The 24099-nt window shown below is 48.6% G+C and overlaps 6 protein-coding genes across 11 annotated transcripts; 2 read left to right on the top strand and 4 right to left on the bottom strand.

The window, feature by feature from the left end:
• Positions 1-17: 17 nt before the first annotated feature.
• On the top strand, positions 18-3254 carry LOC108088323 (pre-mRNA-processing factor 6). 2 transcript variants are annotated; one of them, XM_017186060.1, is made up of 4 exons: positions 18-238; positions 307-1825; positions 1896-2849; positions 2918-3254. In XM_017186060.1, the coding sequence occupies exons 1-4, from the start codon at positions 141-143 to the stop codon at positions 3140-3142; spliced, it is 2796 nt and encodes a 931-aa protein (XP_017041549.1). In that variant the 5' UTR covers positions 18-140; the 3' UTR covers positions 3143-3254. The 2 variants fall into 2 exon arrangements, with proteins under 2 accessions (XP_017041549.1, XP_017041550.1); XM_017186061.2 differs by lacking the exon at positions 18-238 and having other exon boundaries at positions 307-398; positions 466-1825.
• LOC108088324 lies at positions 3174-5850 on the bottom strand. The gene is given in 5 exon segments (XM_017186062.2): positions 3174-3420; positions 3570-4119; positions 4122-4429; positions 4539-5244; positions 5637-5850. Coding segments are annotated over 5 exon segments (2025 nt in total).
• A 6642-nt stretch (positions 5851-12492) lies between these two features.
• Positions 12493-20978, top strand: LOC108088335. 2 transcript variants are annotated; one of them, XM_043208759.1, is made up of 2 exons: positions 12493-13155; positions 19808-20978. In XM_043208759.1, the coding sequence occupies exons 1-2, from the start codon at positions 12819-12821 to the stop codon at positions 20932-20934; spliced, it is 1464 nt and encodes a 487-aa protein (XP_043064694.1). In that variant the 5' UTR covers positions 12493-12818; the 3' UTR covers positions 20935-20978. The 2 variants fall into 2 exon arrangements, with proteins under 2 accessions (XP_043064694.1, XP_017041567.1); XM_017186078.1 differs by lacking the exon at positions 12493-13155 and adding an exon at positions 19147-19300.
• Positions 14412-15696, bottom strand: LOC108088338. Of its 2 annotated transcripts, XM_017186084.2 has the most exons (4): positions 15488-15696; positions 15102-15428; positions 14641-15050; positions 14412-14580 (listed from the first exon to the last, which is right to left on the bottom strand). In XM_017186084.2, exons 1-3 carry the CDS (start codon positions 15606-15608, stop codon positions 14665-14667), a joined length of 834 nt encoding a protein of 277 aa, XP_017041573.1. In that variant the 5' UTR covers positions 15609-15696; the 3' UTR covers positions 14412-14580; positions 14641-14664. The 2 variants fall into 2 exon arrangements, with proteins under 2 accessions (XP_017041573.1, XP_017041571.1); XM_017186082.2 differs by having other exon boundaries at positions 14412-15050.
• LOC108088337 (trypsin alpha-3) lies at positions 20939-22081 on the bottom strand. Of its 3 annotated transcripts, none has more exons than XM_017186079.2 (3): positions 21724-22081; positions 21390-21666; positions 20939-21334 (listed from the first exon to the last, which is right to left on the bottom strand). In XM_017186079.2, the coding sequence occupies exons 1-3, from the start codon at positions 22014-22016 to the stop codon at positions 20939-20941; spliced, it is 966 nt and encodes a 321-aa protein (XP_017041568.1). In that variant the 5' UTR covers positions 22017-22081. The 3 variants fall into 3 exon arrangements, with proteins under 3 accessions (XP_017041568.1, XP_017041569.1, XP_017041570.1); XM_017186080.1 differs by having other exon boundaries at positions 21720-21830; XM_017186081.1 differs by lacking the exon at positions 20939-21334 and having other exon boundaries at positions 21558-21666; positions 21720-22081.
• A 147-nt stretch (positions 22082-22228) lies between these two features.
• On the bottom strand, positions 22229-23919 carry LOC108088267. Its single transcript, XM_017185985.2, has 2 exons — positions 23669-23919; positions 22229-23400 (listed from the first exon to the last, which is right to left on the bottom strand). The coding sequence occupies exons 1-2, from the start codon at positions 23805-23807 to the stop codon at positions 22265-22267; spliced, it is 1275 nt and encodes a 424-aa protein (XP_017041474.1). The 5' UTR covers positions 23808-23919; the 3' UTR covers positions 22229-22264.
• Between the last annotated feature and the right edge of the window lie 180 nt (positions 23920-24099).

Below are 24099 nucleotides of genomic sequence, written 5' to 3'. Positions count from 1 at the left end.
GCTCAGCATTGATAGTTGACCTCTTACTAACACTGTTTTCCCAAAAAGAAGAAGCAGCGCACCACGCATTGTTAAACTTTCAGTTGTTTGTGAAATTAAATAAATAAAAGTGTAAGAAAAGAGCCAAGAAGTAATTCAATATGTCTAACATAACGGCAGCGGTAATAGCCAACCGCAACAAGAAGCATTTCCTGGGCGTTCCCGCTCCTTTGGGCTATGTTGCCGGCGTTGGTCGAGGGTGAGTATCATCAAACAATTCACTTCTCGCCAAGAAAAGCAAATTTTAATGGTGTCTTTCCCTTTTAGAGCGACAGGATTCACAACCCGTTCTGATATCGGTCCTGCCCGTGATGCCAACGATGTGTCTGATGATCGCCATGCGCCGCCGGCCACCAAACGTAAGAAAAAAGACGAAGAGGAGGAGGAGGACGAAGACTTGAACGACTCAAACTATGACGAGTTTAGTGGTTACAGCGGTTCCCTGTTCTCCAAGGATCCGTACGACAAGGACGACGAGGAGGCTGACGCTATCTACGATTCGATAGACAAAAGAATGGACGAGAAGCGAAAGGAGTACCGCGATCGGCGGCTGCGTGAGGACTTGGAGCGGTATCGCCAGGAGCGACCCAAGATCCAACAGCAGTTCAGTGACCTGAAACGTTCGCTGGCCAGTGTTACATCGGAGGAGTGGTCCACGATTCCGGAAGTGGGCGACAGCCGCAATAGGAAGCAACGAAATCCAAGGGCCGAGAAGTTTACGCCGTTGCCAGATAGCTTGATATCGAGAAATCTTGGCGGCGAGTCATCCTCCACATTGGATCCTTCCTCGGGACTGGCTTCCATGGTACCTGGCGTAGCCACTCCGGGCATGTTGACCCCCACGGGAGATCTGGATCTGCGAAAGATTGGCCAGGCCCGTAACACACTTATGAACGTAAAGCTATCCCAGGTCTCTGATTCCGTGACGGGTCAAACGGTAGTGGATCCCAAAGGGTACCTGACCGATCTGCAGAGTATGATTCCCACCTATGGCGGTGACATCAATGACATAAAGAAGGCTCGTTTGCTGCTCAAGAGTGTCAGGGAAACAAATCCTAATCACCCACCCGCTTGGATTGCCTCTGCGCGATTGGAGGAGGTAACTGGCAAGGTTCAGATGGCCAGGAATCTGATCATGAGGGGATGCGAAATGAATATCCAGTCTGAGGATCTTTGGCTGGAGGCTGCTCGTCTTCAGCCCCCGGATACAGCCAAAGCTGTGATTGCTCAAGCAGCTCGTCATATTCCAACCTCTGTTAGGATTTGGATTAAGGCAGCTGATTTGGAAACGGAAACCAAGGCCAAGCGAAGGGTTTTCAGGAAGGCACTAGAACACATACCGAACTCTGTTCGTCTATGGAAGGCTGCTGTTGAGCTGGAGAATCCCGACGATGCACGTATCCTGCTTTCCCGTGCTGTGGAGTGCTGCAACACCAGCGTTGAGCTCTGGTTAGCCCTTGCCCGTCTGGAGACGTATGAGAACGCTCGAAAGGTCCTGAACAAAGCTCGCGAGAATATACCCACGGATCGCCAGATTTGGACTACGGCTGCCAAGTTGGAGGAGGCCAATGGTAACATACACATGGTGGAAAAGATCATCGATCGATCGTTGACCTCGCTGACTGTCAACGGGGTTGAGATCAACCGTGACCACTGGTTCCAGGAGGCCATCGAATCGGAAAAATCGGGAGCCGTCAACTGCTGTCAGTCCATTGTAAAAGCTGTTATTGGAATAGGAGTGGAGGAAGAGGATCGCAAGCAGACCTGGATCGATGATGCGGAATTTGTAAGTATAAATAATATAATCTGATAGTTTGATCTTGGTTTAACCGAACCGATAATTTCTCCTATTTCAGTGCGCAAAGGAGAATGCTTTCGAGTGTGCGCGAGCTGTTTATGCTCATGCCCTGCAGATATTCCCCTCAAAGAAGAGCATTTGGCTGCGAGCGGCGTACTTCGAGAAAAACCATGGCACCCGCGAGTCTCTGGAGGCTTTGTTGCAGCGAGCGGTGGCGCACTGCCCCAAATCGGAGATTCTCTGGCTGATGGGTGCCAAATCCAAGTGGATGGCTGGCGATGTTCCAGCGGCGCGAGGGATTCTATCCCTGGCCTTCCAGGCCAATCCCAATTCCGAGGATATTTGGTTGGCAGCCGTTAAGTTGGAATCGGAGAACTCGGAGTATGAGCGGGCCAGACGTTTGTTGGCCAAGGCTAGAGGATCGGCACCCACGCCTAGGGTGATGATGAAGTCAGCTCGCCTCGAATGGGCCCTGGAGCGATTCGATGAAGCTCTTCGATTGCTCGAAGAAGCCGTAGAAGTGTTCCCGGACTTCCCCAAGCTCTGGATGATGAAGGGCCAGATCGAGGAGCAGCAAAGACGGACGGATGATGCGGCTGCCACCTACACTCAGGGCTTGAAAAAGTGTCCCACCTCGATTCCGCTGTGGATTCTTTCGGCCAATCTGGAGGAGCGCAAAGGAGTGCTGACCAGGGCCCGTTCTATTTTGGAGCGCGGTCGATTGCGCAATCCCAAGGTGGCTGTACTTTGGCTAGAGGCCATCAGGGTGGAACTGCGTGCGGGGCTCAAGGAGATAGCAAGCACCATGATGGCCAGAGCTCTGCAGGAGTGTCCCAATGCCGGCGAGCTTTGGGCGGAGGCCATTTTCATGGAAACTAAGCCTCAGCGCAAGACCAAGTCAGTGGATGCCCTCAAGAAATGCGAGCACGACCCACATGTGCTGCTGGCTGTATCCAAACTTTTCTGGTCGGAACACAAGTTTTCGAAGTGCAGGGATTGGTTTAATCGAACGGTAAGTAAAAAAATATTAAATAAAGTTTTTTATATTTGAATTCTGAGCTAATTTCTCAATTATTTCAGGTCAAGATCGATCCCGACATGGGCGACGCCTGGGCGTACTTCTACAAGTTTGAATTGCTCCACGGCACGGAGGCCCAGCAACAGGAGGTCCTAGATCGTTGCATTTCCGCAGAACCCACGCATGGAGAGTCCTGGTGTCGAGTCAGCAAGAACATCCAGAACTGGCAGTTCAAAACCCCAGAAGTTCTTCGCGCCGTTGTGCGGGAGCTATCCATACCGATTTAAGACTAATTCTATTTTGATTAAACGTGGCGGCCTAGCGCTGCATTTCTCGATATCCTTTGAATATGCGATAAATTTGCTTGAAGTGCTTGAAGATGAACTCGCAGAGGAAGAAGCCAAAACTAGCGGCAGCTCCGCAGCCAAAGATCCCCAAAGCATATCGGCACTCGGTGATGCCAATGGATACGAAGCCACCCACTCCGCCCTCGCACTTGGGCTTCTGGGGAATCCACTTCCGTTCCTCGCGATTCACCAAGCTCACCTCTCGCTGCCAGCGTAGTCTGCAAGAAAAATTGTATTTTTAGATATTGTTTATGTATTACGAGTTTGATCAAGTTATTCATTTGATTTCTATATTTAGAAATTCCAAATTAGGAATTAAATTAACTCTTTTTTACTCAATCCAGATATTATTTATAAGTAAACTTACTGTCTTCTTATGAGCTCTTTGTATGGAAAGTTCTTCCGGGTGGGAATTGCCAACATGGGCAGCTGGAAAGGTTCCAGCTCCATTAATCCACACTTTTCTGGCTCACTAAAGGTGTCGCTGACGATTTGGTAACCCGCCTGCAGTTCCACCTGATATGCAAACAATCCTGTGCGCATTCTCTCCATTCCTAAAATCGGGCGCATATAGACATTATCCCCCTTAGATGCGATTTTCTTATGGTAAAGATTTTTGGTCACTGGATCAGTGGACTCCGTGAAGTATATTTTATTATACTGGGTGTCCTGAACACCAATCTCTAGTGGAGATTGGCCGAGGTCCGACAGAGACTGGATGGCATCCGATGGACTTTGGAGTAGGGCCACAATATTAGCAGAAAACGACGTGAACAAGAAAAGAGCAGCAACAAAAGTGGTAAAGACAATGATCCTTGCCGATCGATTCCGCACCTCCACATAGAATCCCTGCTGGCACATGGCACCCCAAACAAAGTTCAGGGTGTCCATGTAGGCCATGTCGTGGGTGTGGGGGAGAAGAGCAGTTCCACAGCCAGAACCACGGTGGTTATGATGAGTAGCATCAAAATAGAAACCCACACGTCGTTCTCAAAGGGCATGGCGAATATGTTGGCCACCGCCGACAGTGGAGGTTGCCGGAACATAATTCCAGCTCTCACCCGATAAGTTTCAGCCACGAAATCCACTAAGGCGATTCGATCCAATCTCATGAAGATCGCCAGCTGAGCAAAGTCCAGTTCATAGCGCTGAAAGCGTCCCATCAATCCATCGAAGGATCCATTCGGTTGTCGCCATCCGTAGTTGACGGTTTGATAGGTGTTATAGCTAAAATGGGAGATCACTTTTAAGTAGGTATATTTTGGTCGTGAGTATATAAACAAGTATTATTGAATGGTGTAAAAAATAATGTAAAGGGTGGGTAACAAAGTCTAACCTCATGTTCAAGCGATTGGCCAGCTCCAACATCAAGCGATGATTAACCTTCGAGATGGTGTCAATGTGCCGCAGGGACAAGTCTTCGATATTTGTAAACAGATCAGGAAAGGCAATCACTATTGCCGTGTTAAATACTATTCCTTCCAGATTTTGCCTATAAGTTATAGCTGACCCAAAGTGCTGTAGGGCATGAGTGATGTGCCTCTTATTGCGAATGTTGTGGCCCACCAAAGTTCTCTTCAAGGGCTTCCAAGCAGCCACTTTGTACAGATCGATTAAGGTGGACGAGAAGTTGCCATCATTCTCATAGAGGAGCACCCTCAATTCACTATCCGGGGGGACGAATATCTCGGGGTCCTCCAGTAAATCGATATCGGCTGTGTCTTCGGTTAGGAGCAACCAAAACCGATTCGTGGTGAAGTAATTGTGCTCCGATGCCGCAGACCAGCGAAGTAGATTTATTGCACATTCGCTGCTGAATTCCAGCAGAAGGATTCCCGTTTTATAGGGCATCATGGGGAGCAGAAAGGACGTCTCCCAGTGGGTGGAGTTGTTGGCATGGAAACTCTTCGGCGGAGGAGCGTCCTTGTGTTCATCCAGGGCATCGACATGTCGCAGGTCCCTTAGCGAACCCTCCGTACTGACCTGCACATAGAAATCGTTGAGGTTGAAGTGCTGAAACAGTGTCCAGAGGCGAGAATCCGCTGAAGGGGAAAAATAAAGGCACACAGAGAAAAACACGTAGTTTAATCTTTGATGTACTCTTTTGAAATATATGTAATATTCATTAAAAAACTGTTTAGCGTAAACAATTCTCATTTCAAATCAATTGTACGAAATATACTCTTTATTATCATAATTTCGGTGGCTTGTATAATCTTACAACTTAAAAAAAACAACAATAAATGTGACTTAAAATAAAATATTATTTTTTTAGTCTGAACAAATTTATGAGTCTCTACTACTTGCGTTAAGTGACAGAAATGTATAGTTGTGAAACCCCTAATCTGTTCGCTATTAGTTTTTTTTTTTTCAGTGCACTGCCGGGTCATAAATTTGCCCCGAAAAGCACATTGCATGCAGAGGGTTAATTCACCAATGTCCGTGTGACAAACGACCAGCATCAGGCTGTGAACGCCGTGGTGGCGATAGTAAGCGACTAGCATATCCGGCAACTGATTGCCCCACCGTGTTTTCGAGTCCGGATCCTCCCGGGAATTTTCGCTCCGCCAGCTGCCGGTGACACGTGGCCCCGCACTGACGAGCAGGAAAAATAGCAGGAGGAGCCAGCGGAGAACTTGAACTTTCATCACTCCGAATATTAACGAGTTGCCGTCCCTTCGCTTTTGCATTTCCCCGACGCACCAACGTACCGACGTACTTTTTCGGTTGCTGGACGATGTCCCTGGCTTTTATAGCCAAAGGGCATTCGCCGGTAATTGCATTCAAGAATTGCATTAAAATTATGCATCGATTACACTCCACTGCACATCCGTTTGGTCCTCCCATCTGCAGTCATTACGTTGGCCAATCTTCCCGAGCAATTTCGCGACAACTGCAATTGGTCATCGATGGCGTTTAATTGGTCTGAGCAAGTGGCCCACAAATTGTCCTCGTGGAAGTGCGGACAAAGTCAATTACGTGTCAACGACGACCGGAACGGAAAAGTTACTTCGACTTTCAGGACTTGGTTTGGCTTTCGGATAAGCACATAAGTTGGTCGTGTCCTTGGGCGAAAGGAATCGCAAAGTTTCTCCGAGCGGTTCTTCCTGACAGTTTATTGGCTAATATCTTAAAATTTATCAGCACTCTATTCAAAATTGAACATTTTGGTCTTTGGAAAAGGTATAATAATAAAAAAATAAATTAAATTATAGGAATTACAACATTTTTGATTGTTTTTAATTACCTTTTAAGTCTAGGAAAATTTTTTTTATTTCCAATACACTTAACAATTTATTTTTATAAAAGAAATAGTACTGTTTCAAAAGTAATGTTTTGTATAAAAAAGGTTTTTGCTCTCTTAATCCCTTGGTTTAAAAATTATGTAAAGCATTTCCCAGAAGTCAAACGGATAGCACATGGTAGATTAACCATCTTTAATTCAACAAAGTTTCATTTAAGGTTAACTGTGCGTACAAAATCTTCTTTTAAGCTCATAAGCCCAACTTTAAATGGGCTGAATAAAATCAGTTGAAGAGCCAAGTTCTGGCCTGAAGGCATAAACATTAGAAAGCAATTAAGAAAATTGAAAGAAAAATAGGACGGCAAAAAATAACCAAATTGTATCAAACAAGGGGGAGATACATACATGCATACATGCATAAGATGGAGCTGGTATTAGCAGGATGTCACAGGACAATAACAAAACACAGGCAGATAGGATATGGCCGAGCTTACACCACCACTCCCGACGACATTAACACAATTACAATCTGAACATGTGTTAGTCTTCTAAGACATGCGTTGACTATAAAGAAAAATCCAATTAAAAGTGATAAAAGTTATTGAAGCGTAGCCTAGCAAAAAGGAAAGCCATTAGAGAAGGAAAAACAACAGGAAAAACAAATGGCCGAATTGCGGAAAGGGAAGCGAAAATGCCGGAAAGGAAGGCCGTACAAAGTGGCTGCCATTTGTGGCACGGTATGTAGCGCTGATTGCAACACCAGATTATCACACAGATTTGGCGAGTGGCAAGGCACGACGAGGACAAATCAGGATCCACTCACCATTCCGCCCCACGCACCTCTCATTTGGTTGTGGCAATCATTCATTGCCAAAAGGAACAGGAAAAGATTTTCCACTTCGAAAACATTTTCCGAATCAATTCAAGTTTGAAAGAAAGGAAAACCAATTGGGACGAGGGTATCTGAATTGTCCCGTTAAGTGGGTCGGATATAACATTTTATAATGTGACGGCCCAATTTGGCCGCACAATTTATCTCTGTTATCAATAGAATTTAATTTTTGCCTAGGAGCAGTAAGACCGTGGAATTAGTATTAAGTTCATGAAGTTTTCCAGTATTTTAGTCTAAGCTAAGTACAAACTAAACGGGCATCACTAAGCAGCAAGAGCGGGGAGAGTACGACGGCATGGAGAACGAGAGAACAGGAGCATGAGGAACGAGAGAGAACAACCGAAAATCTAAGTCTACAACGCGCACTTACACTACGAGAATGCAGGCCCCGCTTGGGCGAGCATAGGGCGGCCAAGCGGGAGAGAGAGGATACAAAGTAGTTACGACGCATTAGAATATGCAAAGCGCCGATCATGCGAGCAGAGGACGGCGGCAGAGGACTGCAGCAGAACGCATTAGTTTTGGTGGCTGATGAGTTTTGGCGAGGGCAATCAATCAATTATCTTCGAGGATCGGTCGCGACCACACGCATGTTCAGCACCCGTTCGACACGGCTCTGCGTTACTCTGGATCACGTGCCAGACTCTTCGAAAGTACACCGGGAAAAGTGAACCACGCTCCGCACACTTCGCACACCTCGCACACTTCGCACACCTCGCACACCTCGCACATCGCAACCGCGCCGCGAACACCCGCCGCGCACCGCACCGTGGGACAGGCTCCGCGCCGCCATCTTCTTTTTCACCGCCACCGAACGAGGCCCCGCTCCAACGTCGCCAAGGCCTCCGACGAATCCCCGCCCCGAACTCTCCAAGAATCTGTCTGAGTGAGTAGTGCTAAGAAATAGGAGTGCGGTATAGGCAGGGACCATTTTTTTATCATTAAAATAAAACACGTGTATATGAAATTGAAACACCCTCGCTTGCATATTAATTCCCGTGCCCAGTAGTTAGAGCCGGCAGCCATTTCCCGATTTCAGGGTCCCGTCCGCTCCTTCCCTTTCCCCACGTGGAACCCGGTGACTGCAGCCAGGCGTCCAGCCTCTGCTCCCGCTTGTGTGCCACGCCCTTTTCCTGCCCCACGTGGAACCCGGTGATCGCAGCCAGGCGCCCAGCCTCTGCTCCCGCTTGCGTGCCACGCCCCTTTCCCTGCCCCACGTGGAACCCGGTGATCGCAGCCAGGCGCCCAGCCTCTGCTCCCGCTTGCGTGCCACGCCCCTTTCCCTGCCCCACGTGGAACCCGGTGACTGCAGCCAGGCGCCCAGCCTCTGCTCCCGCTTGCGTGCCACGCCCCCTTCCTCACGTGGAACCCGGTGACTGCAGCCAGGCGCCCAGCCTCTGCTCCCGCTTGCGTGCCACGCCCCCTTCCTCACGTGGAACCCGGTGACCGCAGCCAGGCGTCCAGCCTCTGCTCCCGCTTGCGTGCCACGCCCCGTCCCCACGTGGAACCCGGTGATCGCAGCCAGGCGCACAGCCTCTGCTCCCGCTTGCGTGCCACGTCCCGTCCCTGCGTGCACCCCGGCGACCGCAGCCCGGCGTCCTGCCGCTGCTCCCGCGTGTGTGCCGCTTCCGGCGATCACAGCCAGGCGCCCAGCCTCTGTGCCCGAGAGTGAATCGCTACCCATTATCCTGGCAACTGCTACCGGCGACCAGCCTCAGTTGTTCTCCATATTTTCCCACCTTTGCCATCCACACTACCGTGAGTCCGACTCCCCCATCTCCGTCGGCTCACCCTCTATCAAAATTTCCGATAGTCCCGCAGATATAAATTTTCTGTAAGCGATCCTGGACAGACTGAGTCATATCCCAGCCAGGAAACTACTTTACAGATGGCGCCCGAGCAGGGACTAGGGAATAGGATCTTTAGAGGATTACATCCTTCGTGACTTAAAACGTCACCAGTGTCTTAGTGCAAAGGGAAAATTTTGGTGAACCTCAAGCCAGATCATAGAAACAGGGAAAATCATTGCTCCGAGAACAAAAATACAATCATCGCATCGCCAGACGAAATAAAAATTCTTGGTTATCGGGGAAAAATTATTTACCGGGAAAAAAGAATATATGTATATCATCGCCGAGTCCAGACAGAAAATTCTTAACCATCGAGGAAAATCTTAGCATAGGGACAAATTATAATCGACGAGGAGAATTATCATAACCAGAAGAAGCATTGCCTTGTCCAGACCCAGGAAAATTCTCGTTTTCATAGGGTGAATCATTCGCACGCATCACTCGCCATTACATTGTTTTCAACCGCCCCGTACTAGCCGCACGCCGAAATTTTAGCACTAAGTTAAACCACAGATCTTTGCATGAATTCTCGATATTTTTGATTGAATTCCGCTGATACTTAATTAAGTCTGCCTGATCTTCCCGAGTCACCTGAATACTTAATTAAGTCATCCTGATCTCCCGACCGACACACCATGGGGAAACAATGGATCTACGAGGCCGGAAAGGAGCAACTCGAGGAGGCCTGCAAGGAGTTCGGGTTATCTGCGGAAGGCACCCTGGCGGACCTACGGAAGCGGATGTCCGCATACATGGATCAAGCGGAGTTACCCAAGGAGCGGGTAGAACGCTTAGCCGAGCTGGAGCTCATGTGCCGGACCAGATCACGGGATCACTCAAGGGACCCCTCACCGAACCCCTCGTACGGCAACGCGGAGGACAGGTCACCGAAGACGGAACCACTAGGCCAACTCCTTCTTCAAGTCCCCTCAGCCGGGATCAGCGGGAACTTGCTTGGACACACCGAGGCCGGCCCGGCAGGATTTTCACAGCGAGTCGGAGGCGACCGGGCCATGCAGTTTGGCCTGGCCGAAAAATTAAGGAAATGGGGCATTTTCTTCGACGGAGAGGCCAACGACCCCCTCTACTTCCTGGAGCAACTGGAGGAGAGAATCGACGCATACGAGCTCGAGAAGGACCAGCTGCCGAGGGTGCTACCCAGTGTGCTACTTGGCCGAGCTGGAGACTGGTTCCGAGTCAGCCAGCTGCAGAAAGCCAAGTGGGAGGAATTCAGATCGGAGTTTCTGGATTTCTTCTTACCACCGCGGTATTTTCAAACTTTGGAGGACGAGATCCGGGCCAGGATCCAACGACCGGGAGAGAATTTCAAGGATTTTTCGCTAAGTCTACGTTTGATGATGCGCCGGGCCAAGTACGACCGGATGCAGGAATTGGACCGAATATATGAGAACCTTCTCCCGGAGTATCAACTCTTCACGCGACGGCACGAGTTTGAATCGCTGGCGAAATTAACCCAGCTGGTGACGGACTTCGAATTTACCCGTGACCGGGACCAACGCCGCTAGACGCAAATGATGACAGCATCGAGGACTTTAAGAACAACCACTACGTGGAACCCAGCTTCAGCGAACCAAGCACCAGGAGACCCCCGCACCGACAGACCACGGGCACCCAACGGTACCCTGGTACCCATGACAACCGAAGTCACACATCGCCGCATCAGAGACGAACCCAGGATTAACGTCAGGACTGCGTGTAGAAACTGCGCGCAAGCTGGACATTTTAACAGAGAATGCAGAAACACACGGATTCTGTTCTGCTGGGACTGCGGCCGCCGAGGGACACGGACAATCCATTGCTGCCGTGCCAAGCCTGCGGGAAACGAGGAGCGCCTCCGCCCAACCAAGGAACAAGCGGAGACAGCGCCAACCCTTTCCTCTACATCCATCAATTCCGCTCTCCGAAGTGAGGGGAGTCGGATAGTGGCCCCTGTGTCCATCGAAGGTCAGGTCTTCGATGCCACCATCGACACCGGAGCCACGCGCACCTGCATCAGTGAGAGGGTCGCCGGGATGGTCAGGACCGACCTAAACCAACGAGCGGGTATCACCCAGCTCAGTCTCGCCGACGGCAGCAGGAGAGAGGTCACTCAGGCCCTCAGCGTTACCATTGGTTTGGGAGGCCGAAAGGTAGTCATACCTGTCCTGGTACTGCCAACGGCAATTGACGACGTACTTCTGGGAATGGATTTTCTCAGCCAGGCGGAAGCGACCCTTAACATAAACCAGGTGAACATTAAGCTACTTCCCACTAGACGGGCTCCTTCTACGACAAACTCCACGGCGCAGCGGCGACCAGCCCCGCCAATCTCAGCGAACTCCACGGCGCAGCGGCGACCAGCCCCGCCAATCTCAGCGAACTCCACGGCGCAGCGGCGACCAGCCCCGCCAATCTCAGCGAACTCCACGGCGCAGCGGCGACCAGCCCCGCCAATCTCAGCGAACGCCACGGCGCAGCGGCGACCAGCCCCGCCAAGCTCAGCGAACTCAGACTCCACGGCGCAGCGGCGACCAGCCCCGCCCAGCTCAGCGAACACAGACCCGAAGGTGCAGCGGCGACCAGCCCCACTAACCTCAGCAAGCCCTGCCTCAAGGCCACAGCGGCACAGCGACATGCGCTCGCCAATAATCCGAAGGACTCGAACGGACGTACTGCCGGAGAAGAACTCGGCCGTATCCACGACCCAGAACATCGTCGTTTCCCCGAAGACCACTACGAGCCATCACCGCAACGTTCTTCCGCCACCATGCGTAGAAGCTAGGCGAAGGAACCCATTTAGACGACCACCAGGAACGGCAGCCGTGGCCAACGCCACCACCGAGGAATCTACGACACTCGCGGACAGGGCGACACAACTTCAGGAGACGAGCCGAGCGACCAGCAAGGCGATCTGGGCAAGCACCAAAGACCAGACGCAGACGAACCGCCGGCCTCGCTGATCTCAAGGCATTCCACGAGGAAGACATCGACAGCGAACCCGAGAACGCCATAGACCCCACCATAAACCAGGTTTGGGGAAAACGGGTAGACCTAGTAAACTTGTAATCCTAACGTTAAGTCTCACAGCCAGTTTGTATACCGCACTACCAAGGTTAGTTAGACAGGTCCCTAAATTAATGTTACATTTTCCGAGTCCGCATAAACACCAAAAACGAGGTCACCATCTCCTTACGCCCGGCGAAGTAAGGGGGGTGTGACGGCCCAATTTGGCCGCACAATTTATCTCTGTTATCATTAGAATTTAATTTTGCCTAGGAGCAGTAAGACCGTGGAATTAGTATTAAGTTCATGAAGTTTTCCAGTATTTTAGTCTAAGCTAAGTACAAACTAAACGAGCATCACTAAGCAGCAAGAGCGGGGAGAGTACGACGGCATGGAGAACGAGAGAACAGGAGCATGAGGAACGAGAGAGAACAACCGAAAATCTAAGTCTACAACGCGCACTTACACTACGAGAATGCAGGCCCCGCTTGGGCGAGCATAGGGCGGCCAAGCGGGAGAGAGAGGATACAAAGTAGTTACGACGCATTAGAATATGCAAAGCGCCGATCATGCGAGCAGAGGACGGCGGCAGAGGACTGCAGCAGAACGCATTAGTTTTGGTGGCTGATGAGTTTTGGCGAGGGCAATCAATCAATTATCTTCGAGGATCGGTCGCGACCACACGCATGTTCAGCACCCGTTCGACACGGCTCTGCGTTACTCTGGACCACGTGCCAGACTCTTCGAAAGTACACCGGGAAAAGTGAACCACGCTCCGCACACTTCGCACACCTCGCACACCTCGCACATCGCAACCGCGCCGCGAACACCCGCCGCGCACCGCACCGTGGGACAGGCTCCGCGCCGCCATCTTCTTTTTCACCGCCACCGAACGAGGCCCCGCTCCAACGTCGCCAAGGACTCCGACGAATCCCCGCCCCGAACTCTCCAAGAATCTGTCTGAGTGAGTAGTGCTAAGAAATAGGAGTGCGGTATAGGCAGGGACCATTTTTTTATCATTAAAATAAAACACGTGTATATGAAATTGAAACACCCTCGCTTGCATATTAATTCCCGTGCCCAGTAGTTAGAGCCGGCAGCCATTTCCCGATTTCAGGGTCCCGTCCGCTCCTTCCCTTTCCCCACGTGGAACCCGGTGACTGCAGCCAGGCGTCCAGCCTCTGCTCCCGCTTGTGTGCCACGCCCTTTTCCTGCCCCACGTGGAACCCGGTGATCGCAGCCAGGCGCCCAGCCTCTGCTCCCGCTTGCGTGCCACGCCCCTTTCCCTGCCCCACGTGGAACCCGGTGATCGCAGCCAGGCGCCCAGCCTCTGCTCCCGCTTGCGTGCCACGCCCCTTTCCCTGCCCCACGTGGAACCCGGTGACTGCAGCCAGGCGCCCAGCCTCTGCTCCCGCTTGCGTGCCACGCCCCCTTCCTCACGTGGAACCCGGTGACTGCAGCCAGGCGCCCAGCCTCTGCTCCCGCTTGCGTGCCACGCCCCCTTCCTCACGTGGAACCCGGTGACCGCAGCCAGGCGTCCAGCCTCTGCTCCCGCTTGCGTGCCACGCCCCGTCCCCACGTGGAACCCGGTGATCGCAGCCAGGCGCACAGCCTCTGCTCCCGCTTGCGTGCCACGTCCCGTCCCTGCGTGCACCCCGGCGACCGCAGCCCGGCGTCCTGCCGCTGCTCCCGCGTGTGTGCCGCTTCCGGCGATCACAGCCAGGCGCCCAGCCTCTGTGCCCGAGAGTGAATCGCTACCCATTATCCTGGCAACTGCTACCGGCGACCAGCCTCAGTTGTTCTCCATATTTTCCCACCTTTGCCATCCACACTACCGTGAGTCCGACTCCCCCATCTCCGTCGGCTCACCCTCTATCAAAATTTCCGATAGTCCCGCAGATATAAATTTTCTGTAAGCGATCCTGGACAGACTGAGTCATATCCCAGCCAGGAAACTACTTTACAATAAATAAAATATAGGCAATTATTATTTTACTTAACAAGTTCACGACTTTTTGTTGATTTTCTTCGGATAAATAATGATTTCATTGCGGAATTTTCTCGTATCTTAAAAGATCATTACAATTTATAAGGACAATGTTAGTTTTATATAACAGAAAAACAAAGGTGAATCGAAGTACATATAAGCGTAAGTTTTCTGCCTAGAATTATTACTGAAATATACAGTTTGCTGTTTGAAGGTGAATCGAAATATATGGATTGGTTCTGCCTTTGCGTAGTATTATTACTTAAAGGTTTATTAAAGTTTATTGAGTTCTTAAGTGAAGATGTTTAATAAAGATAACCCACAACCTTGATTGTAAATATGCTTCTTGGTGGGGAGCTGTTTGAATTTTTCTCCTAGCTACTCTATGGTCATCGTCTTATGCTGGTAAATATTAAAGGAATTTTTAGAATTCTTGAGTAGTAAATGCACTCGAAATCACACATTTTTCACTGAGCTTGTTGTTTTCTAGGAGGCGGCAGCCTCCTTTTTAAGCCGAGCCTCTCTCTTCGATGAATGCTTGCGCCAATCCTTAACGACCTTGTCGAATTCTTTTAGTCGAGCTTTTTTATCCTTTTCGGACTCCGGTTCCTGACCAATGGAAGCTTCATCAATTTCATCCTCATATCCTCCTGGAGGCAAGGCATTGTAGTAGCTGTTGTGAAAGGCTGTGCGATTCCCATCCTTAAACCAATACGGCTTTGATCGCTTGTACAAGTGGGTATAGTTCCTAAATTCTAGGCGTTCTTCCTCTACACGTGAGCCAAATACCAAAAGAGTTAGGACGGCAATCAAAGGCAGGACTCCAAAAAGGGAAATTTTCTGCCAGAGCTTTGCATGTTTTCCAATTATTGCTAGAATAATAAGTGTTTTTTACTGTATCAAAATTAAATAGAAATACTAACGTGGTTTTTTATCTGTCTGGGCAGGACATCCCAAGTCTCCTCCTTGAATGGCCGTTAGAGGAATATTCTTCTTCTTTTTTTTACCTTTTCCACATAAAATTTCTTCACAAGTTTTCAGTTTCTTTACAGGTTTACTAATGCAAACAGGGTTGACAGTTGGACTGCACTTGGTCCCGCCAGATATAGCAGTTTCATCTTTTTGCTTGACCTCTTTACTCTTGACAGGTTTTGGTTCAGGCTTTGGTTCAGGCTTTGGCTCAGGCTTTGGTTCTTCTTTTTTTACAGCTTCGGTGGGTTTTGCATCTTTACCCTCCTTGCACTTTGGATCTATAAGAAAGTATCATTAGGTGTACGGTACGGTTTAAACAATTAGCTTTCCTATTTACCTTTCGTTTCTGTTTTAGAAGGTGGTTTTGCATCACCAGATTTTGACATAAAACGCTGCGCTAAAGCAGTGTTTAAAGAATACCGTGGTTGTATACATTGAACTAGTTGTATTTTCCGCATATTACTTAAGAAACTTAATTTTGTGTAGATGAGGACTTCCAAATCATAAATTTTGAAATAAAACGAATACCGGAATTTAAAACCAAACAACGTCAACTAACAGCCTACCTAGAGTCTTTAAACTAATTTATTCAAGTTCTCTCCAGGCAATTCAAAACTTTATTTATGCATGTATTATTGTGCATATAAGTATAGTGAGGATCAACAACTTAAACTGAAACAAGGTGAATTATTTTGTTTTCTTAGATTTTAAATAATTTACTGCATATTCCACACTTTCATTTCTTTTCTCGCGATCCGAAACTAGGAGCAGTTATATGTTTCTTGTTATTGTTCAGTTTAAACTTCAACTTGAACACAATAAACAATCCTTGGAGTGAGTGAACTGCCGCCGTTAGATGCCGGCAGTTCATTAATCATTTTGCTCGTGCTTTTGGACGTGCGCCTGTCATGTTCAACTACTTTTATAATTTTCACGCTGAGCGTTCACTTGATCATTTTTTTACACGCTCGTATTTACTGTTTTTTTTTCTCCAATCCTCCTTGTTGTAGTTATGTAATCCATATGGGATGAAAAAGTTTATGAGCGCTCTTCAAACAGAGGAAGTTTCTCCCCTATCCGCTTTTCTCAATGGCTGTTTTTCGGGTTTATCGAGCTTAAAATAATGCAAATCTTTGTGTTCATGGGGATGGTGACCTCTTTTCCATGTAGATTGCGTTCGCCGGCAAAGGGGTTTTCCTTTGAAGACATTGCAATTATCGGAGATCTTTCACATGACTGCACAATATTGTGGCGGGCCATGTATGATTTGCATAGGGTAGAAGGCCCAAAGTCCTTTGACAATTAGAGTATGTATTTATAGAACCTCTGCAACCTTTTCTACCTTTGTTGGGGTCCCACATCCTTTGGGCTCTATTATTTCTGTGTTGTATTTGCGTGGCCCTAGGCTAAGCCAAATTGAAGTATGCTTGGGGTTTATTATGCAACCACAATGTGCTACTTTGTGCTACCTTTTGGCTTTCACGCCTTTGAAATACATTTAATCCATCATTGCACAGACATACGTGCTGAGTCGTTGTTAGGGTGGGTTGGCTTTTATCTACAGAAAAATTACGTATACGACCCGTCAGATAGGTTAAGTATTAGTGGAATCATGGTTCAGGGTAAACATCTGTATTGTTTCTTTTTAGTTATTTCAAATCCATATACTCCTAAAACGAGTTGTCAGCAATCAACAATAATAACTAATAGAACTGAATTTTATAATATAAAACCAAAACTGGACTCATATATTTCAAACTTTTCTGTCCACCCTAATGCAAATATATCCACTCAAAGGACCCCGGCCTAGCCCTTGGCCATGTCTGACTGTCTACAGCTTTATTGACTCCCCGTTTTCAATTTGCCTGAACATAAGAGCGCCGAGAAACCTGTTGAAAAGGTGCAAAATCGCTCATTCACTCGTTGGCCCGTCCTCGCTTGCCTTTCGCCCCTTTCCCGCCGCCGGGCAAACACGCTTAGGCAGCCTTATCAATCAAAGGTATCTCAGTATATAGACCGAACACACCCAGGGAGATACGGAACACGCCCACACGTATGTTATTAATAAGGGCCATTTATCAGGGCTGGGACCCTTGAATGGTGCGAAGCTCCTCAATGCAATGCGCCAGATCAAGTAAAATTCGGATTAAATTGTGTGCCTCCGCTTTCTCGATTCCTCCTTTTTACTTAAGTGTTTTTATGCTTGTTTGTCGTGCGATGGAATCGTGAGTGCGGTGAAAGCGATTTAAGTTAAATGCTTTCTCCAGGCGGCAGGTGGCTAATGAAATGGCCTGTAAAGTATCTCACAGGCAATTAATATTGATTGGAAACTCATAAATTGGGTGGGATAATTTATGACGTGAGGAAGGGAAAATAAATCTATGGGATAGCACTGATAAATGAGTTTGATTGAGAAGCGATTTAAAGCTCCGATTTTTCCGATTGCGATTTCTATTGGAGAATAAAATAATTAAAGGGCAATAAATCATTTATTAATAAGTAAAAGCAATTTCTGTTTTAATAAATTAATAAAATCTTAAAATCTTAAGCCCTTTGATATGTTTTCTTTGTTCAATTTTATTCGGTTGGTATACATTTTTTATAACATTGTCGCTGATTTGAATCAACCAAATACTTATCCTACTCCGAATGGCTCATTAGGCTAACCCACAAAATCCTCATCGGAGACAGCGACATGGATATAAAGTAGAGCTCAATATGTCAGAGTTCGTCGGCCATTGACATTAATTAATGGAATGTAAAATGAACGGCGGCGCACAGCAGGAAAAGCGGCGAAAGCAGATAGTCGGGCAATTAGGCCCGAATCCCAAGGACAAGGACCTCAGCCGGATACGGTAACTTCGACGGATACGGAGGAACAGCAACCCCGGTCCGCTGAGATGGGTATCGCGTATAATTTGTGAAAATTGATGATTTGTTTAGATTTCCGAATGAGCGAACAAAACGAGCCAAATTGGCACGTAGCAAGGACGAAAGGAAATCCTAACAAAGCGAGAAAGGTGTTGCCATGCCTTTTCCCCCGTTTTCATTTTCAGCGACGGAGGCTTCAAGGTGCTCGCTAATTGATTCGATATAGATAAATGACCTCAGAGGGCAAGGGGCTGGCGCCAGATAATGATAAACGAGCGCTTTCTATGGGCTTTTACCCACCAGACTCCACGCTCTGCTGCTCATAAGTTCCAGTTTCTGGGCATCTGAAGAAAGCCTAGGAAATTCCAATCGCCACCAGAAATTTGAATCCTGCTGCGGCCATAAGCCTTAATTACTTGTTGATTATAAATTATTGCTAAGTGAAAGGAGAGCCTGGGGAAACCACTCGCCTTAAATGCTGATTAAATAACTGAACAAGGCGTCAGCCTGTTGGCGATGCTCATTAACTGCTAGTTTGAATGGGCCAACATAAATAAGTGTTTATTGTTGAACATGTCTTAATTAGTTTTCACCGGAAGCGAATGTAAATGAATAATTGTATCGATTTATTTTTAAGAGGAGCACATAGGTTTTTCCTCAACGGAATTAAAGCTTTGCTTCTGCAAAATAACTTAACATCTTCAAAGGCAAGTTAATTGTTTCTCTTTTAGTTTCTACGTCGAGCCTAGAAAACCCTAAGTTATAAATAGCTTTGGATAAGATAGGAAATGTAATACCGGTAATACTCCATAGATAACCCCGTGGACGAAACGTGTGAAAAGCTGTTTCTATTTCTGTCCAGAAGAATTATCTGCATTGTTTGGGTAATTCCCTTATATTCCGCACTTGTCCACAAAGTAATCGTGCTAAGTGGCTCGAACCAATTAAGATCGAATGAATGAAGCGACGTAGGACAAATAGATAAGGCCAATATATTATTGTTCTGATTGAGATAGTGGGGGAATGGCCAGATTCCCCTTTGGTTAACTATTTTTCATTAATTGCGCGATATGGCAGGGGACTATTTAAAGATGGCACGGGAGCCCTTGGCTTGTCAAAAGTGAAATGAAGTGCGTCCGATTCTCTTTGGTCTTGATTGGCCTTCTGGTGGCTCCGGTGGCCTGGGCTCGAGTCGCCTATCCGGAGGTGGAGCTTCCTCCACTTGTCGAGGAGGATGAGCTCGTTATGGCGCCACCGCAGCCAGTGGCTCGTGCAGGAGGTAGGTTTAATTGGGGAGATTTTATTTCAGTGAACTACTATATGTAAATCAATCAAAACTTATCAGTTTACAATAGACGAATGTTTCCCTTGTTTGTCCATGAAGAAGTAATGCAGGATGCATTAATTAATTTTAATTAAAATATATCTTTATCTTTTGATTGCCAAACCCAACCGTAATTAAATTTATAATTGTGGACCCCCAATGGTTCTAAATATTTATACTTAATACTATACTTATCTCATTAACAAACAGGAAAAACCAGGCGCGTGTCTATTATCTATGGCAACATATGACGCATTACTTTTCAAGATCGAAACGATTTTATAAATGAAACTTAAATAATCTCTGTTTCTGAAATAATCTAAGCAATATTGTTTTTTGGTTCTGTTACTTAAAAGTTCTTAAGGTGTAACAGAATGTATTATAAATTTACGAATATGAAAGCCTTTCTTTTTATTTGATTAAATTAAATACTTTATATGTAAATACAAATGTTTCTTACAGCCTGCAGTGTGACGATTCGCGGAGGACTTCCCAGCCCGCAGCCCGTGTACCTGAAGACCGACTCCGAGGACTTCTACCCCTTCTCCGACACTGGAGTCATGGAGTTCTCATCGGGCGGCACCCTGCAGCTCTCGTGTCCCGCCGGATTCAACACCCACTCCGATACTCTGTTGACTGCCACTTGCGTGAGTGGAACCACCTTCAGCGTGGGCGGAACGAACTACGAGTTCAAGGACCTGTACTGCAAGTCCTGGCCGGGATTCAAGGCGGTCAAGTCGGGGGCCACCTGCAACGGAGGCGTTGTGATCCGCGTCGGATTCGAGATCACCTCCTCGAGGTTCGCCGAGCAGATGCAGATCTGCTTCAACGAGGAGGAGGAGGTGACCCGCTACACGCGCCACACCCTGGAGCCCGGTAGCAACTACTACGAGACTGGAGTGGCCAGGATCACCTTCCAGACGGCCGGCTTCTTCGGCGGCAAGAACGTGGACAAGCTGTACACCCAGGCCACGCAGCTGGAGACGATCAACAATGACTTGGGTGGCGATGCGGCCAAGTACTTCGACAGCGCCAGCAACGTCTACCTGGCTCGCGGTCACCTGGGCGCCAAGGCGGACTTCGACTACGCCCCCGAGCAGCGGGCCACCTTCCTGTTCATCAACGCGGCTCCCCAGTGGCAGACCTTCAACGCCGGCAACTGGGCTCGCGTGGAGGACGGTCTGAGGGCCTGGGTGTCCAAGAACAAGCTGAATGTGAACTGCTACACCGGCGTGTATGGCGTGACCACGCTGCCCAACGTGAACGGAGTGGAGACCCCGCTGTACCTGGCCAAGGATTCGAACAACAACGGCCTGATCCCCGTGCCCAAGCTCTACTTCCGGGTGGTCATCGAGCCCACCTCCCACAAGGGCATCGTCTTCGTGGGCGTGAACAACCCGCATCTCACCGAGGAGCAGATCAAGCGCGACTACGTCATCTGCACGGACGTGAGCGATCAGGTGACCTACATCAACTGGAAGACCACGGACATCAAGGCCGGATGGTCGTACGCCTGCGAGGTCGCCGACTTCCTCAAGACCGTGAAGACCCTGCCCGCTCTGACCGCCAAGGGAGGCCTTCTCGTTTAAGTGGTCAGATGATCAAATACAGTGCACAACCTTTCAGAATTTTATTTCCCATGAGTACGCTGAGGGTGGTCAACAAACAGATGAGGGTATCCTCCGCTAGGTTCGCCCTGTTCTCCTTCATGATGCCGTCGATCCAGTCCAAGTGGACGAAGACGTTGGTGTAGACCGAGGGCAAGGTGCGCGACCCGCATCCTATGCGATAGCTCACCACACCGAAGACGGTTTCGTTGTGGATCAGCGGGCTTCCGGTGTCCCCGGCACAGGGATTCTCGTCCAGGCTGTTGTTCAGGTTGCCGGCGCACATCATCTCCTCCTTGAAGGTGTGCAGCTTCTTCTCGCAGACCTCCCGGGGCAATAGTTCAACGTCAATGTGCAGGAGGCGGGAGGCCATCGGACCGCCCTGAAAATGTAATGCATATTATGTTGCATTAACTTGGCTCTTCTATAGTATTCACCTTATAGACACGTCCCCAGCCCAGAACTGTGTAGTTGAGACCCTCTTCTGGGTCAGCCGTCGGCAGACTGATCACACCCACGTGCGGATTGTCCAATGGCAGTTTCTTGGCCAACATCATCAGCGCAAGGTTGTTCGTGTTGAACACTGTGAAGGCCTCCGGCACAAAGATCTTCTTCACGGGCATGTTCACCGAGATGCCATCCCGGTATTTCAGCCGATTCGCGGTTCCAGCCACAACCAGTAAGACCCGACTTCGATGTATGATCTTGCGCTTGCTTTTGGATGGGTTACAAAGTGCCTCATGCTCGTGAATATCAGATGGATATACCTACTCCATGGCGCAGTGTGCCGAGGTCATGATGTAGGTTCGCGAGATGATCACCCCGCCGCAGAAGTGATTGTCTCCGAAGAACTTGAGGGGCGTTCGAGACCGAATGGAAACCACATATTTGGCCAGCTTCAGAGTTTTCTCCTCCTCGAAGTAGGGACTCGAGAGTCGCTTCGCCCGCCGATGGATGTAGTGGCTCCCGATCCGACTTTCTGTATTCGAGGGCAGCAGAAACAGGAGGAGGAGCAGTAGCACTCTGCACAGTTTACCGGATACATTATATTTCACTAATAACATCAGAGGGAAAATTTGACTGTTAAAACTTTTTTTTACTAAAATAATATTAATGAGTTTTTACCAAGTTCTACTATGCCCAAAATGTAGGTACCTTTTCCTCAAATGAATATGGTTGTACCATACAAAACTAACTTTGACGCTATACCTATGTACATATATTTAAATACCTAACCTAACTTTCCATTACATAATAGTAAGCACAACAAATGAAATATGGTTTTGGGGTATTTATTAGTTGTGTCGAAAGCCTAGACCAGCAAGCCGCTGACAGAGAATTGGGGCAGGTGGTCCACCTTCTTGCGGAACTCGGGAACTTCGCAGGCGTACGAGTAGCCAGCGGTGATGTCCGTCTTCTTCCAGCTGATCCAGCTGATCCTGTCGCTGACGTCCTCGCAGAGGATGTAGTCCCGCTTGATCTCCTCCAGACTCAAGTGGGGGTTGTTCACGCCGATCAGGACGATGCCCTTCTTGCTCGACGGCTCGATGACCACGCGGAAGTAGAGCTTGGGCACCGGGATAAGACCGTTGCCGTTGCTGTCGTGGGAGAGGTAGAGCTGCCTCTGCTCCCCGTTCTTGTTGGCCAGGGTGGTGACTCCCCAGACTCCCGTCCAGCACTCCACGTGCTTCTTCTCCTTGGCCACCCAGGCGCGAACTCCGTCCTCCACGCGAGCCCAGTTTCCGGCATTGAAGGTCTGCCACTGAGGAGCTGCGTTGATGAACAGGAAGGTGGCTCTTTGCTCCGGGGCAAAGACGAAGTCGGCCTTGGCTCCCATGTGACCACGGGCCAGGAAGATGTTCTTGGCCGAATCGAAGTAGCGAGCAGAGTCCATGTCCAGCTCCTTGTCGATGGTCTCCTTTTGAACCGCCTGAGTATACAGCTTGTCCACATTTTTGCCCGCAAAGTAGCCGCCGGCACCGAAGGTAATGCGATCCACGCCGGTGGCATAGTAGTTGTTTCCGGGCTCCAGGCGGTGGTAGACGTACCTGGTAACCTCCTCGTCCTCGTTGAAGCACACCTCATACTGGGTGGCGAATCGGGAGTTGGTCAGTTCAAAGCCCACCTTGATCAGAGTGGTGCCTCCATTGCAGCTGGATCCCGACTTCTTGCCCACGAACGCTGGCCAGGATGTGCACTTGATGGCGGACAGGTCGTGCTCCTTGTCGTTGATCTTGAAGGTGGTGCCACCCACGCACTTGGCGGTCACCGATTTCCCGGACAGCGGAGAGGCCAAGCTGCTGGTGCAGTGGAACTCAATGGTCTTGTCCTTGTCCACGTCCACGTATCCGGTGTCCGAAAAGCCAACGATTTCCGAGGTTCCCGACTTGATCAGGAGAGGTTGGGGATCCTTCAGCTCAGAACTGCGGATCTTAATCGAGCAGCCAGCTAAAATACGGAAAGGTTTTTTTAAAAGGAATCTACTTTAGTGAAGCTTAAAATATTTTAATTTACTTTCTTGAAAAACAAAATAGTTCTAAAAACAACTATTTCATTTATATTTATATATATTTTATTTCATGGAAATCATAATTGCTTCAATTAATTAAATTTCATTTAATGATTTGTATCTCTTTTGAAAACGTTTATATTTTTTAGGTTGGATTTTTGGATAATAGTTTTGGAGATTTGGTCACTATATAGTTTTTAGACTTACCCTCCCTTGTTTCGATCACATTAACCATTTCCGGAACTTCCGGCACCTCCCAGAGGAGATCCTCCTCCTTCGGCAGGATCCTGGCATGGGCGCTGGCCAAGATCAGGGCACTCAAGGCAATCAACACTAGACCCTTCATGTTTCGCAACTGATTTGCCCACCCAGGAAACCTGGCGCTTTTAAACCTGCTGGCCCTCTGATTATTGATTAGATTTCCCTGATTGCAACCGTGTTTGCGGGTTGATATCGGCACTTGTTGATGCTCTGATTGCTTCACGTGTCACCGGTTTCGGGCGACTCCTTCCCACCAGTGGCATTATCATTTAATTGGTTTTGGCCCCCTTGATTAGGGGCCAAATTAAACACTTGTGATCCGCACAGAATTCTTTTACCTTCTTCACGTGACGCGCACGTTTGGTTATCACCTAATA

Source organism: Drosophila ficusphila, unplaced genomic scaffold (genome assembly GCF_018152265.1).
Source record: "Drosophila ficusphila isolate 14025-0441.05 unplaced genomic scaffold, ASM1815226v1 contig_106, whole genome shotgun sequence".
NCBI classification, from domain to species: domain Eukaryota; kingdom Metazoa; phylum Arthropoda; class Insecta; order Diptera; family Drosophilidae; genus Drosophila; species Drosophila ficusphila.
The sequence above is the reverse complement of the archived record's forward strand: the minus strand, read 5'-3'. Positions and strand labels throughout refer to the sequence as shown.

Bases quoted from the DNA above. Each gene is read 5' to 3' on its own strand.
- LOC108088338 (XM_017186082.2), bottom strand. From the start codon at position 15,608: ATGCGGAAAATACAACTAGTTCAATGTATACAACCACGGTATTCTTTA. The intron at 15,429-15,487 runs GTAAATAGGAAA...ACTTTCTTATAG, and splicing joins TTCTAAAACAGAAACGAAAG to ATCCAAAGTGCAAGGAGGGT. The intron at 15,051-15,101 runs GTTAGTATTTCT...TTATTATTCTAG, and splicing joins CCAGACAGATAAAAAACCAC to CAATAATTGGAAAACATGCA.
- LOC108088323 (XM_017186060.1), top strand. From the start codon at position 141: ATGTCTAACATAACGGCAGCGGTAATAGCCAACCGCAACAAGAAGCAT. The intron at 1,826-1,895 runs GTAAGTATAAAT...CTCCTATTTCAG, and splicing joins GGATCGATGATGCGGAATTT to TGCGCAAAGGAGAATGCTTT. The intron at 2,850-2,917 runs GTAAGTAAAAAA...CAATTATTTCAG, and splicing joins GGGATTGGTTTAATCGAACG to GTCAAGATCGATCCCGACAT.
- LOC108088335 (XM_043208759.1), top strand. From the start codon at position 12,819: ATGAGTTTTGGCGAGGGCAATCAATCAATTATCTTCGAGGATCGGTCG. The intron at 13,156-19,807 runs GTGAGTAGTGCT...TGTTTCTTACAG, and splicing joins CTCTCCAAGAATCTGTCTGA to CCTGCAGTGTGACGATTCGC.
- LOC108088267 (XM_017185985.2), bottom strand. From the start codon at position 23,807: ATGAAGGGTCTAGTGTTGATTGCCTTGAGTGCCCTGATCTTGGCCAGC. The intron at 23,401-23,668 runs GTAAGTCTAAAA...TCCGTATTTTAG, and splicing joins TGTGATCGAAACAAGGGAGG to CTGGCTGCTCGATTAAGATC.
- LOC108088337 (XM_017186079.2), bottom strand. From the start codon at position 22,016: ATGTTATTAGTGAAATATAATGTATCCGGTAAACTGTGCAGAGTGCTA. The intron at 21,667-21,723 runs GTAGGTATATCC...CCCATCCAAAAG, and splicing joins TCGGCACACTGCGCCATGGA to CAAGCGCAAGATCATACATC. The intron at 21,335-21,389 runs GTGAATACTATA...TTACATTTTCAG, and splicing joins GCTGGGGACGTGTCTATAAG to GGCGGTCCGATGGCCTCCCG.